Below are 16,072 nucleotides of genomic sequence, written 5' to 3'. Positions count from 1 at the left end.
AGCAAAACATTGGTATGGTTTCTAACAAGATTTGATTTGACCAACTTTGAAATTTCACCCCTGCATAAGCGGCCATTTTGGATTTATGCAAATTAGGCACTGTTCCACTACTTGGACTTTTGATATTTTCTTTAATAATAATAGGCCTATACTTTCCTGAAATGAATGGTGATGGTGATTAAATGGTTTCTGTTGCAGTTAGTGGTGGGTTAAACCCTGATTTTTCTTAATTTGATTGGCCTATTAAAGAAGCCATCCCACTTTTTGTGTTCAAGTTCCTCCATGTCAATTATGTTCACTACGATAAGAAAATTTTATCTCTCCACAAACAGCATTTTTTTTTCATCCAAAAATTCTTTTCATTTTGGCTGTTTCTCATCAAAATGCCTGTTTTCTCATCATAACCAAATCTGTAACACCAAAAAACCTTATAGGCCTACACAAGTAGAAGGGATGAGGTTAGGCTTAAGGGTATGGTGGAGATTACACATGTGAATTTTATACATGTTACCATGGCAACAGAAGATAGCTTAAAATATATGTTTTACTTTATTTTAATATATATGGTTAGCTTTTATCAACCTTGATACACCAAAGTTTCATGTTCGAGTTTCTAAAAATAACGGAGTCAGACTCATTTTTACCAAATCTGTGGATTTTAAACGTTACCATGGCAACAGAAGATAATGAAAACATATGTTTCACTTTACTCTGCTGTTTATGGTTAGCTATTATCAACCTTGACATACCTGTAAAGTTTCAGATTTGAATTCCTAAAAATAACGGAGATAGACTAATTTTTTACCAAATCTGTGGATTTGTAACATGTTACCATGGCAACAGAAGATAGCAAAAATGTATGTTTCACTTTATTTTACTATATATGGTTATCCTTTATCAACCTTGACATACCTGCAAATTTTCAGGTTCGAATTCATAAAAATACCGGAGTTAGACTAATTTTGACCAAATCTGTGGATTTTAAACATGTTACCATGGCAACAGAAGATAGCTTAAAATATATGTTTCCCTCTTTGACAATATATGTATAGCTTTATGTTTCACTTTACTCTACTGTTTATGGTTAGCTAGTATCAACCTTGACATACATGTAAAGTTTCAGATTTGAATTCCTGAAAATAACGGAGTTGACTAATTTTTTACCAAATCTGTGGATTTGTAACATGTTACCATGGCAACAGAAGATAGCGAAAATATATGTTTCACTTTTTTTGACTATATATGTATAGGTTTGATCAATCTTGACACCCCTGCAAAATTTCAGGTTCGAGTTCCTAAAAATAACGGAGTTAGACTCATTTTCTACCAAATCTGTGGATTTTAAACACGTTACCATGGCAACAGAAGATAACAAAAACATATGTTTCAATGTACTCTACTGTTTATGGTTAGCTATTATCAACCTTGACATACCTGTAAAGTTTCAGATTTGAATTCCTAAAAATAACGGAGTTAGACTAATTTTTTACCAAATCTGTGGATTTGTAACATGTTACCATGGCAACAGAAGATAGCTAAAATTTTTGTTTCACTTTATTTTACTATATATGGTTATCCTTTATCAACCTTGACACACCTGCAAAATTTCAGGTTCGAGTTCCTAAAAATAACGGAGTTAGACTCATTTTTTACCAAATCTGTGGATTTTAAACATGTTACCATGACAACAGAAGATAGTGAAAAATATAAGATTCACTTTATTTTACTATAGATGGTAAGTTTATATCAACCTTGACATATCTGCAAAGTTTCAGATCTAAGTTTCAAAAAATAACGGAGTTAGACTCATTTAAACCCTTTCCCCCTTGATTTTCATCAAAATCACAAAAATCATGTTTTTTTGACGTTTTAGCTAAGATAGGGACTCTAGGAAGATTCCCTTAAAGTTAGGACACCTCCTGACCCCTTCCTGTTAGGAAGAAACTTAGGAAGGATATTCTTCCTAAGTTGCTTTATAATATAGAAGATAGGATCAATCCTAAAGTTAGGAAGAGTTCAAGACTTAGGAAGAATCAATTCATCCTAAGTCCCACTTAGGATGAATCCTAAGTTTTATGAAATAGGACCCAGGTCTATAGTTAGACTTCATCCAAATTGTTTTGTGCATACGGACCTAAAAGTTTAAAATCTGTATGCAATAATGAAAGATTCAAATCAATACAAACCTCAGTAGATGCCTTGCAATAGTAGACCTGTCGATTGACATGCCTGATGATGGCAAGGTCACAGGGTCAGTCAACAGGTTATAGGTTAAGGGGTCGATGAACTCTTCTGGTGCATCAGCAAATGCTTCTTCTTCCTCTTCTTGTTGCTCTGCCGATGCCTAAATACAAAATAACAATAGGTCAAAGGTCAGAGTGTGGTCGTAGTTAAGATTTGCTTCGGTGATTTTCAATTTTGTAAGGGTTGGGGCAAGCATATCTGAGGTGGAAAGATAGACCAGAACCTCCAAAGACATCTGTATCGACTGCTGCCTCATATAGGGAATGTAAGTTGGACAAAGGTCCAAGCTATGTCACAGACTCTTTTCCACTTCCGAGAATCACAGACTATTTTTGGCTTTCTTGATAGATAAATCAGGATGGTTTTTAAGAGAACTCATTTCTACCTTAGAGATTGGACTAACTGCTGGCACTTACAGATGGAGCTATATTTTATTGTGACATGATCAAGGAAATGAGTCACATGTCGACCCTGGTCGAAAATGAGTTTTAAAAACATTTCTAAAGAGGACATTTAGAGCTTTCAGAAACCGAAAACCCCATGTTGATATGACTTTTCTTTGCAAAGTTACGTCAATTTATCAATCGCTGAAAACAATAAAAAAAAGAGAATTTGAACACTTTCTTTGCCAATATCCCAAAATCAATATTAGCGACATCCAACTCATTTCCCTTAATCGTGACACATTTACCGATGAACATACAAATACTATAGTCAAATGCAGCAAACCTTTGACGAGCGCGACTACCATAATGTTGCAAATTCGGTTCTAACAACGCGTACGGCACACAGTTCATTCATAAATTTCCACTCAGCAACAACATATCGCCTTAAGCTTAGCAGCCAATCAGAGACAAGTTCATGGAACGCAGTAAATACACAATGTATCCTTACAATACGTGCTTGTCAAAGGTTTACTGCATTTTAGTATATCATAACACCCCATTTCAGGTGGATGGTCGCATCCAGGGATGTAAATGGACAACATATCCATTTCCTGAAAATCCATCTGGTCGAGGGCTTGCGTGCAGTATTGAACATTTAGTGGGGTTTGTCCAGGGAATAGGCTGTAGGGTATCACCCCTCCTAAAAAAGTCTTATTGGCTCTTTTTATGACAAATTATCATCATCCAATTGCAGAAATTAAAAAAAGTCTGGAATTCCGGTAATTTCCGGAAGATTTACATCCTTGGTCGCATCTTATATTTCTCATATACTCACCCTCACTCTAGCAGCAAACTCGCTCATTTGTGACACCACCTCTACTGGTGCTATAATCTTCTTCAGCACCCTGTCAGCCATGACAAACAGACTAGGGGTATATGATCTGCCGTCGCCTGACACAGCCCGACAGAAGCTCTCGTGTGGCCCTAGGTTGATGTACACTTGGCATATGTCTTGTACCAACTGTTTGGGTTTGAACTCAAATTGATCAAAGTCTTTGACGCGTAATTCCCTCATCTTGGGCCCGACCTGGTGGTAAAATAACAGAGACATGAGGATGAGAAATTGATGAATGTTTACATAACAACTTAAGGGTGAAAATACTCTGGCCTCATACCCGCTAAATAATTGGTCTAAAGTATATAATGGATTTTGTGGCCCAAATTCTCTCAGACCACTTAACAAAAAAATTCTTGGGTATAAAAAAAAATAACTAAATGAAAATATCTACGACCTGCCTTTTTATATAGTTGTTTTAATTTTGACCAACTTCGAGAAATTTTCACCAAAAATGGTTTAAATTTGGGCAACAATCAGGCTTTTTTTATGATTTTTTTAAATTGAGCATTTCTCAACCATTTTTGGTGCAAATATCTCAAAGTTGGTCAAAATTTTAAAAAATAGGTCCTAGCTATTTTTATCTTGTTTTTAAAAAATTAATTTTTACCCAACAATATTTTGTTACGTTGTCCGAAAAATTTTGGTCAAAAAAACTGAGCATTTTTGCCCAAATTTGACCTTACAGAAGAATTCATCAAGTTTTTGCTATTCTAAAAATGTATACTTTCAAATACTTTAGACCAATAATTAAGCAGTTATGAGGCCCAAATTTTTTTTTAATTCCAGGGTCAGTTAAGACCACTCTTAATAAGCATTTGAAAGAAATGGACACATTAAGGTTTAGTCATGCAAGCTGTGAATCCTCCTTTATTTATTTATTTGTTATTTATTCAGGAAATTCCATCAATACAAATGTACTGGGTCATAAACAAGATTAGACCTACCAATTGCATTGTGTACCCACCACTGACCTTTTAATTGGTAGAATTCAGTCTAAACTGTTATTAACATCATTCTAATTGTTTCTTTTTATGAATAAGATATTAAGGTATATATTTCAGCCAAAAAAAACAAAAATAAAGTTCTTTTAAGAACTTTATTTTTGTTTTTTTACAATTAAAATTAACTGCTTATTTAGAACTTAAAAGGGCATCTCGTGATCCACAGCCTCATCCCCCCACTTTTCTCAAAAAAGTTGATATTTTTATATCACCGGAAACCTCTGGCTACATAATGTTTATGTACAAAATATTTCTTGCAGATTAATTCGTTTAGCAAAGATATCGTGAAATTTGAATTACGTTCTGGTGCACCAGAACGAAATTACAACGCATTGTCTATGGAGCAGCACAATACACATAATCATGCATAACTCGCGAACGGAAAATCGGAATCAACTGAAATTTTGGGAATAGGTTTTTTTCGTGGATATCTAATGAAAAATGACATAAATAGAGGATGCTAGGATCACAAAATACTCCTTTAATTTCTTAACGAGGCACTCATATTGGCCTGTAATGCGTAACAACCGAGCTCATGTAGCCTCACTTATTTTAAATTTTCTTAGAGAATTTGAAGATAATTCCTAACAAATAGGGTATCATATAAAAGCTAAGATTCTCAAAGTTTTTGATATTGAGTAATGTTATGAAATGGTTTCCTAAGAAAGTGAGTGAAAGTTTGTTAAACTCACCCCTGGATGTGAATGTGTAAAAAATTCGGCCAAATCTCTATCGTATGAAATGAACAAATTATATAGTTCAAAATAAACATCTTTAGGATGACAACAAAAAATGCACCAGGAGCTCAGAGGAGATGATTTCCATGATCATTCCACTTTTTAAGATTGACTTATACAGTGATTACAAGCTTGGGTTCTGCTTAAATTAACCCCTGTAGTAGCAGTATTTTTCTAATGTTCTTCAAACTATTACATACTAATGAACATGTAAGTACTGAAAAAACAAAGCAGATAGCTCTTTCCAATAATTTTTGACACCATTTTTACAAAGATCAGTCCATTTTCCAAGATGCTTGTTCAGAGATATTTAACAATGGACCAATAGACAAGCATGTAATGCCCTTTGATTTCTATAGTCAACATGGTTAACATGTAGTATTGTAGGCCTACATTATATTTCATTATATATTTCTTAGGTTAAATGCTGTCATTATGATTTTTTTTAATGACATTTAAGCTTCAATATAAATTCTATATATAGATATAGGTGGAAAAGCTGAAATTGCAGTGTGCATCTTATCTGCATACAAGGTCACACTTGCACAATCACAATAGGCATATACAAAAGAATTTGACAATTTCTTTTGTGCTTACCTACACACAAGTAGTGTGTGCTATTTCTTCTTACTTCTGGTTGTTACACATTTGGTAGGTCTGATCTTGCTTATGACCACTGGTGTCCCTGGAAGACCTGATTATACACTCTTGTTATGGAGTTAGATACTACATACTTACTAGTTTCAAAAGGAAGTCATTACACATAGCCGCTACCCTGTCTATCATTACAGGATGAATGAAGATATTTTGGATTTCTGAAAATAGAAAAATCAGTTTGAGAAAAATATTAATGTGGGTATGATTTTGTTCACACCCTCTTGTTTGACTGCAATTGGTGACATTTATGCGCTGGTATTAAATAGCGATTTTCTGGTTCATTTAGAGAATAAATGATATGAATTTTTGTTTTCACTACCCTCTACCGTGTGATAGATGACAGGCAGGTCCAATATTTTGTCGTAGTGGATACAGGCGCACTCATTCTTATCTGGCTCTGCTACCCCCAACCAAGTTAGGTAATTGTACCCCATACACATATCCAGATATTGGGAAAAAAAGTTGAGAAGCTCTGGCCCTGCTACTCCTGCCAAGTTACATCATCACTGTACCCAATAATCTCCAGATATTGGGGAAAAAAAAGAAAAACCTAACCAAAATGGTACATGTTGTACACGCAGATATACATCCGTACACACATACAGAAGGAATAAATCGTCGCAATATCTCTCTTTATGGCCAATGCCAGAGTGATAAAATATGTGTACATCCATGCATATCAAAACGATGCACTTGTCGCATGCTACATGTGTCTCATTTCAAATAATAGCTAGGAATAAATACCAGACTCATCTCAAGTGGAGGTCACTTCTAATCATCCCAAGTCATATGGTTTAAGAATACAGAGAACATTCCTTAACCATATAACGTAGAGTGCAGCGCCTGTGTCAGGTCGCTCTCACTTTGCTCTCTCAAGTTTTTTCATATTGAGTGTGTTTTAAGATCTTTTGCATGCTCAAATTCAACATGTTGGATATATAAGACATAGAGATGTTCATGATGTCACTCATTTCTAGAATAAGTGTGCCATTTCGATGTATTTTCCTACTACTTTTGGTAACATTTCTGCACCAGAATGAAACAATGCTACAGTGTTGAGACCAGAGGAAATTCAACTCATCCTATTGATCCTATTGATTTAGGATTGATCAGCCCATCAAGGTTTTCATCAAGTGGCTATGTTATTCAACCATCTCGAGTTGATTGCCTCTCATCAGGTATGAAGTGTGAAAACTCATCTTCTCTATCATCTCTGACTTTGGTTATACAATCTTGCTTACAGTATTCTCCTATTGCCTTGCATGGGCTAAATACTACAGACTATACTGAATGTCCACTATCTTTCGAAACATGCAGTACTCTCATAACCTCCTTCGTAACCCATGCTTAACTCATCACCATCAAGAGAAACTACTTAGCTCTACGCCCAAAAACACTAAGAAACGTTGGCACAAGCGTGGTAATCGAGGAGGGAAAAGAATCAATCAAAATAAGCAAAATCCTGTTGCTGATCCTTTTCGCCCAGTTCACCCTCATCAACATCCCTTAAACACAAATTCGAACAGTTCAACATTTCAAATCAAATCATTTACAAATGCTGGACTATGGAATGCACGGTCGATACGTGAAAAAACAACTACTGCATCTGATTATCTAATCAGTGAAAACGTGGACATATTGTTTCTGACAGAAACTTGGTTAAACATCAATGATCAAGTTGTTATTGGTGAGTGCACCCCACCTGGATACGTTTTCAATAACTCCCCCATGGAACTAGTAATCATGGCGGTATTGCTACCATCTACAGACAATCCATGAATCTCCAAATCGTTAACCTTGGCAATAATATTATAACGTTTGAACATGCTGGTGTTCTTGATAGAACAAATGATATCCTTTATGTCATTGTATATAGACCCCCACCATCAAGGGAAAATGGCTTTCAGCTCTCAACCTTTCAGACAGAGTTTGAAGATTTCATGAGTGAAATTGCCCTCATGCCCAGAAAAGTGATTGTTGTTGGAGACTTTAACATGCACGTGGACATTCTATCAAAGTCTGAAGTCAGACGTTTCTTAACTGGCATCGAGACTTCTGGTTTTCAGCAACATGTCACCGAGCCAACACATATATCCGGACATATCTTGGACCTTGTAATATCAAGACCCGACAACAATTTAATTCACTCCTGCCGTGTTCAATACAATATTCGCTCGGACCATTTTATGGTAAAATTCCTCATAAACCAAAAGAAACCATCTCTTACAAAAAAGACTGTAACGTACCGTAATTTTAAGAGCATCGATCATGAGAAATACATAAAAGATGTAACGAGTGAACTTGGTAATCTCTCTAGTGAGCTTTCACCTGATTTGCTGATTGCAAATTTTAACTCTAAAATGCAAGCTGTATTAGATCACCATGCACCTGAAACAATTAAAACTCGTACAATTAGACCACATTATCCATGGTATAATAGTAGTATTCATGAGCATCGACAGCTTCAAGAGAAAATTAGAACATAAATGGCGAGTGACTGCTTGGAAGACAAACAAGCGTATATTGATCAGAAGAACTTGGTCAACCAACTTATCGAAAGTGCGAAAGTTGATTATTATAAGGATAAGTTGGAAAATAGTGACACCAAGGGTTTCTTCCAAACAGTTAACACCCTGCTAAATGCCAAAACGATAGATGTTTACCAACAGGTGATTCCCTACAAACTGTGTGTACAAATCTTGCTGATTACTTCACAAACAAAGTTGTCAAAATCCGTGAAGAACTTGATCATGGTTCTCAAGTTGATCAAAGTATTGCATTTAACAATGATTATGTAAATACGGTGTGTAGTTTTAGTGAGTTCTCCCAGGTTACTGAGATTGAAGTCTCCATGTTGGTTACTAAATCTCCTTCAAAGATGTGTAAACTAGACAGTAGTATACCCACCTGGTTAAGGAAGGAAAGTGTCTGAAGGAACATTTAGACACTTTCCTTCCGGTTATTACCAATATACTGTAAAACCAGAAATATTCGCGGGTTTAAAATTTCGCGAATTTAACCATATAAGCCATATTCGCGGCATGAAAATTTCGCGATTGTCAAGTTCAAGCATTGTTAACATTTATAGTGCATGTTGCCTTTTAAGCTTACTTCAGACATGTTTGGATAAATTCTGTTGTAAATGCTGACCCTGCATGTCGAAATTCCACTGAGATCTATTAGAGTAATATTCCATGGGGCAGCAGTCATAGTGGTATCACCTCTGAGCAACAATAATTGTTTTCAAATATTTTCCAAATCGCAAAATTTGCCTCGTGAGACCACACCACCGGAACAGGTGCAGACTGGCAGCCATCTTGGTTTTAGCCATAAAAATTCACATTTTCTGAAAGTAAATAACCATCACATCGGTCGGTAGTGGTCCAAAAAAATTATTATCAATTAATCTGTGTCTTGAAAATGTTTTAATATTATTTACTAAACATCCTTACATGTTTACTTTATTTGTTTACTATCATTATCCTACTGTTTTGTTGTTTCTGATTAGCATAATTATGAATGAAAAGTTTTGGCATTTTCCATTCACCTTATGGGGTGGTGGCTGATAGGGAATTATTTTTGCTAAAACTAGACAAAACGGATTTCAAAATATGATTAAATGCTTCATTTATCGGGTTCCTTTATGTCTACTGATCTTCTAAAGCTGAATACTTACTCTATAAAAATTTGTGATACAAAATAAACACTTATGTATTCAACATTTGGACCCCTACACACAGACGCAGTGTGGTATGTACAAAATGGCAGATGTGGATGACACACGTCACACGTACACGGTCGTGGTCGGAGCATCACAACATGCCACCGCAAGAAGATGGGGTATTATTTTTTTATCAAACTGATGAACTTCAAAATTTATTTTCAAAGAAAACAAAGGTATTACAATATTACAGAACTGATCTTCTAGCTTTAGTTTTTACAAAGGTATGTCAATACTTCATGTAAGCTTACTGCACTGGTGTTTTAAACAGGCATGAAGTTGGAACAACTTTTATTATTGATAGTACGGCGGTCACTTTGAGCAAAATATTCGCGGCATAAAATTTTCGCGACTCAACATCATTCGCGAAATTCGCGAAATTAAAATGCACGCAAACATTTCTGGTTTTACAGGAATCAATGCATCTCTTACATCAGGAGTGTTCCCCAAATCTCTTGGCAATGCACTACTCCAATTCTTAAAAAACCATCCAAAAATCAACTTAAGCAATATTTTGATGATTATAATCTCATAGATTCACATCAAGCTGCATATTGTAAAAACAAAAGCACTGAGACCGCATTGCTTAAAGTTCGTAGTGATATATTTGATGCTGTGGATAGACAAAATATTGTTTTTGTTGTATTACTTGACCTATCCGCAGCATTCGATACTATCGACCATGACATTTTGATTCGCCGTATGAAACTTGGCTTTGGTATATGTGGTAAAGCATTGCAGTGGATAAGTTCTTATCTTAAATGTAGAACTAGCCAGGTTCACATTGATGGTATTTACTCAGATTCCCATGTTTTGGATTATGGTGTGCCGCAAGGCTCTGTTAAAGGGCCCATTAGATTTTGTTGTTTACACTACTCCTGTAGTTAAACAAGATTAAACTATCACGTGTATGCAGATGACACACAAATTTATGTGTCATTTGACCCAAATGTTTCGGGTTCATATAAAACTGCTCTTTCAAAACTTGAAAAATGCATCTGTGAGCTGAAAGATTGGATGGGAAACAACAAACTTAAACTAAACCCAGGTAAAACTGAATTTTTCATCGCCCAGAACTTATCAGAGTCTGAACAAAATACCACCAGTGACACTCAAAGTCGATAATAACATCATTGTTCCTTCAGATACAGTCCGCAATCTTGAAATTGTTTTTGATAAGCATGTCCATGACTCCACACATCAACAGTAATATCTTCTCTAAATTTTCATTTGTGTAACGTAAGACGTATCAGTAGATATCTGGACAAAGAAACCAAACATAGTGTAGTTCGAGCTCTGATTCTATCACGGCTAGACTATGGAAATGCCTTGCTCTATGGTGCGAATGCTAGAGATCTTGACCGCTTGCAATCACTTCAGCATAAAGCTGTCAAGCTGATTCACTCGGTTGGTAGACGTGAAAGCCCGTCGCCTCTAATGCATAACCTCCATTGGTTGCCTATCCGTGATAGAATCAAGTTCAAGATTTGCATGTATGTCTATAAATGTTTACAAGGTAATGCCCCCAATATTTATGTGTTTTACTCTCTCATAGAGAAATACCTTGTAGGACAAGATCTTCCAAAGACACCACATTACTAAGAGCTTGTGTTGGTCAAAAATGCATCGGTGACAAATCGTTTTGTGCTGCTGCACCTTCATTGTGGAACAGCCTCCCACGTAACATCAGGGAGGCTTCATCACTTCACTCTTTCAAAAAAATGCTTAAGTGTCATTTGTATCCAGAATGTTTATATTTTTTTTGTTTTATTTTTGTTTTCTCTTTTTTTTGTGTGCGCTCTGATCGCTCTGTAAGAAACGCCTTATAAGAAATTTTTGTATGTATGTATGTATGTATAACCTGGGGATGATTTGAAGTGACCTCCACTTGAGGTGAGTCTGGCATTTATTCTTAGCTATTATTTGAAATGAGACACATGTAGCAGCCGACAAGTGCATCATTTTGATATGGATGTACACATATACAAATAGAGCATTTCAAATATTTACCACTTGTGATAAACTTGAGTGCATTCATGGATTCGTTGGACATGACATTAAAGAACCTAGCGATGGCGCCCGTCGTTCTCAGAGTGCTTTCTCGTTGCTGCACCTCCTGCGGTCGTAGCCGTTGCCAGTCGCCGTTGTCCTTCTGCATCTGTAGTTCCTTGATCTGTTTGAGTTGCTAAATGAACAACGTAAAATATTTTTGAGATTAAAAAGGTGAATTAAGTTATTCCAGTTGAAATTCATACACCCCTATGGAAGACATGACCTTTATCTTAATTCTACAGAGAGAGTGTGAATTTCAAATGGGGTTACTTGAATGTATGACTTTCTTTAAAATTTTTCACTGTTTTGAATTTGTGAAGTTTGCGAATTTTGTGATGGTAACTTGTAAAAAATATGCCAAATAAGGGATTTTGTCCTATTTATCTGATTCAATATTAGCCAAATATTCAAATTAAGCTTTAATTAATTCCCAGTCAGGTCACACAAAAGGATATGGATTGAATTGTCTTTCAACAATACATATTATCAGCATTCTTTTTGCGCTATTTTGCAAACACAGCGAGAACAGCATAAACACACAGATTTAAGGTTACACGAAGAAACGTATAAAAACGATAAAGTTGTTCTCTAAAACCGCGTTTTCTCAGCAATCAAATATCGCAGTGAGTCAAATGTTGGTGCATGTAACGTATCTTAACATTATTTTTGTGTCTTTATACAAATTTTTAGAATCCGTTTGAAAATCCTTCGTTTAAATCATTTTTACGCACCGTGTTCACAAGATCAAAAACATGTTCCATGCAGTTTTTTTCAAATATTCGCTCCGTATAAAACTACGCCGAGTGATTGTTTTCTCCTTTTTTGTATTGAACTACAAATCGACCAAAGAAATAATGTTGCCATGGGGAAGAACCAAAAACAGTACCGATTAAATTTTATTAGCCCGTTTTTGGGAACAATTTTCGAGAATCTTGTACCACAAAACACTGTTATGTTACATTATCGATATCTGGATTGTGGAACATTAATTTTGATTTCTAACTGCCTACATTATTTCTCAAAAGTATGTCGATTCCTTTCCCATTTGAATTTCACTCCAAATTTAAGCTACTTTTGCAAAAATCGAGGTTTTTCGCCATCGATACCTCCGACATTTACAGCGGTGATGAGATTGTTTATCATAAGAGCCTGGTATGCACTATTCCATAATAGTCAGTTTGAGATCAATCGATTTCACAGATCACTCAGTAGCTCAATCGGTTAGCGCGCTGGCTGGGCTCACGTTCGACTATATAATTCTATAGTTTTGAGCTGGAAAACTTTGGTACATGTTCGAGTCCCTATGTGGTCCATTCCATCTATTTTATTTTATTTTTCTCTCACTTTTTTTCTTTTTTCTTGTTCGTTTTTTCTTTCTGACTGCAGCGATTGATTGTTTTTGCCCGCTTTTTTTTCATTATATAATTCAGAAATTTTTAGGCTATACTAGTCTAGGCGCGGCCTATGAATATATTTTTACAAATTAGATTAACAAAATATTGGTTGTTGGTTTTGTTAGGCCTACTGTTGTTGTAGGCCTATATATTGCATAATCAGGGTATAAATAGGCATACTAGGGCTATTATAGCCTATAGAAGCATTGATTTATTTCACGACAGATACCGGTATCATCCAGGATAATTTTAAAAATGGAAAATTTAGAAAATCCAAAGGAAAATTGCGAAAAACGGCTGCCCACAATGGTCCTATCATGGTCGCCCCTTCCCTATCCCTGCAATAGGATGACTCACGAGCCGTGGTTTGTCCGTGTTCTAGTTCAGATTGATACACTATTGTACGCGTGAGTTCATTCTTTTCTGCATGGCTGTTTCCATTATTAACTTCCGCCCCTCTGGAATCAAGCCTTGAAAATCAATTGCATTTAACCTTAAACACACCATCACAAGTCATAACATTTATTTTTGCAATTCATTCACTGAACCAGCCACAAGAAGGGAAATATTTTATGGACCTCAAACAATTTTGGAAGAAAGTCTTGAAACACACTCTTGGGACATCCCCCCATTCCCCCGTACAATGTTGATTGGAGCCATATCATTATCCGCATTGTTGGGGCCATCACCATTGATTGGTGGGCACTAGCGAGTGGGGAGGAATACAGTATGGCTTCAAAAAAGCTTTCAAGCTACAGGCACATTTGACGAGATTGTTTGAAAAACACCATGTAAGAATTATGCACTGTAGAGGAATCCAAAGAGCAAGATTCAGCAAGTGTCTCAACATATTTTTCCCAACATTGTATGCTTTGAATGTGTTCTGGCTTGAGTGGCTTCCTAAATCACTGATGATTTCTTAGTTTTGAAGCAATTCTTACCCAAGACTTCTCTCTATTCCGAAAGTTCGCTAATCTGAAGGTTCTCTAGTCCGAATATAGAATAAGGGTTAGGGTTAGTGCTAGGGTTTAGGGCTAGGGTTTAGGGTTATGGTTTAGAGTTAGGGTTAGCGAGCCTTATTTTATATTCGGACTAGAGAACCATATTTATTATTTGGACTAGCGAACCTTCGGACAAGAGAACCCAATATTCGGACTAGTGAACCTTTTTCAGAATTCGGACTAGCGAATAGTAAATTAATAATGTGTTCGGACTAGCGAACCTTTGGACTAAGGAGCCTTCAGACTAGGGAACCTTCAGATTAGAGAGTTGTTACCATTCTTACCTCCATGGCCTCATCCAGCATAAAGATGGAATCATTGATGAGTGAGTTGATAAACCTCAGAAATAACGGTGGATTGGCGTTATTGATGTGTTGTAACGACTCCTCAGCTAGGCCCTGTGAAAGAATAGAAACAATTGTTAGAGATGATGCAAGGTCTTGAAACGTTTTTACAAAATGATGGGCTGTCGTCTGTGGAAGATTAAAGGACTAAGTACCAGAGCTGGCTATGTCCAAAAATTTATTTTTTCAGAAATACAAAAAGGAAAAAACTGTGAAAACTCATTCTAGAAAATCAGAAATTCAAACAAAAATATTGATCTTCTACTTTGGTTTTGAATTATTTTGATACTTTTGGAACAGAAATTATATCCAATTACACGACAAGATTCTTATTGCAGCCGCCTGCACCGGTACACCATCATCAAGGTACCTGACTGGTGCACGGAAAGTACCTACATAGTACCAATACTGCTACTGTACAGGACCCATCAGCAGTGGTACTGCACTGTACTATACACTGGTACTCCCCTGGTACTGCACAGTACCAGCCAAGTACCTTGGCGATGGTGTACCTGTGCAAGCGACCGCAATAAACAACTTACCCTCATGCTATCCCTGTGCTTTGGAAGTTCCCACAAATATTTCAAGATATAATACATAGGTCGTCGATAGTTGAATTTCTGCTCAAACTGATGGGCGTCACCGGTGAATTCTATGTCCACAAAGATGCTGAGTAGAGCATGCGATAGGTAGGGGAGTAAGGGATGCTCTTGGAATACCTGCTCACGGTGGTACCTAGATAATGATAAAATACTGCATTGATGATAATGGTGAATTCTATGTTAACAAAGGTACTGAGTAGAGCATGCGATAGGTAGGGGAGTAAGGGATGCTCTTGGAATACCTGCTCACGGTGGTACCTAGATAATGATAAAATACTGCATTGATGATAATGGTGAATTCTATGTTAACAAAGGTACTGGGTAGAGCACGCGATAGGTAGGGGAGTAAGGGATGCTCTTGGAATACCTGCTCACGGTGGTACCTAGATAATGATAAAATACTGCATTGATGATAATGGTGAATATTCTATGTTAACAAAGGTACTGAGTTGAGCATGCGATAGGTAGGGGAGTAAGGGATGCTCTTGGAATACCTGCTCACGGTGGTACCTAGATAATGATAAAATACTGCATTGATGATAATAGTGAATTCTATGTTAACAAAGGTACTGAGTAGAGCATGCGATAGGTAGGGGAGTAAGGGATGCTCTTGGAATACCTGCTCACGGTGGTACCTAGATAATGATAAAATACTGCATTGATGATAATGGTAAATTCTATGTTAACAAAGGTACTGAGTAGAGCATGCGATAGGTAGGGGAGTAAGGGATGCTCTTGGAATACCTGCTCACGGTGGTACCTAGATAATGATAAAATACTGCATTGATGATAATGGTGAATTCTATGTTAACAAAGGTACTGAGTAGAGCATGCGATAGGTAGGGGAGTAAGGGATGCTCTTGGAATACCTGCTCACGGTGGTACCTAGATAATGATAAAATACTGCTTTGATGATAATGGTGAATTCTATGTTAACAAAGGTACTGAGTAGAGCATGCGATAGGTAGGGGAGTAAGGGATGCTCTTGGAATACCTGCTCACGGTGGTACCTAGATAATGATAAAATACTGCATT

The 16,072-nt window shown here is 36.5% G+C and overlaps 1 protein-coding gene across 1 annotated transcript in view; it reads right to left on the bottom strand.

Annotated features, from left to right (window-relative positions):
- Positions 1-16,072, bottom strand: part of LOC140170243 (ubiquitin conjugation factor E4 A-like) — a 64,392-nt gene that overhangs the window by 11,808 nt on the left and 36,512 nt on the right. Inside the window, 6 exon segments of the mRNA XM_072193576.1 lie at positions 2,187-2,344; positions 3,466-3,717; positions 6,005-6,081; positions 11,655-11,829; positions 14,376-14,489; positions 14,978-15,170. Coding sequence (XP_072049677.1) covers positions 2,187-2,344; positions 3,466-3,717; positions 6,005-6,081; positions 11,655-11,829; positions 14,376-14,489; positions 14,978-15,170 — 969 coding nt within the window.

The sequence above is a fragment of the Amphiura filiformis genome, chromosome 14 (assembly GCF_039555335.1).
Source record: "Amphiura filiformis chromosome 14, Afil_fr2py, whole genome shotgun sequence".
NCBI classification, from domain to species: domain Eukaryota; kingdom Metazoa; phylum Echinodermata; class Ophiuroidea; order Amphilepidida; family Amphiuridae; genus Amphiura; species Amphiura filiformis.
This window is presented reverse-complemented; position numbering and strand designations above follow the sequence as displayed.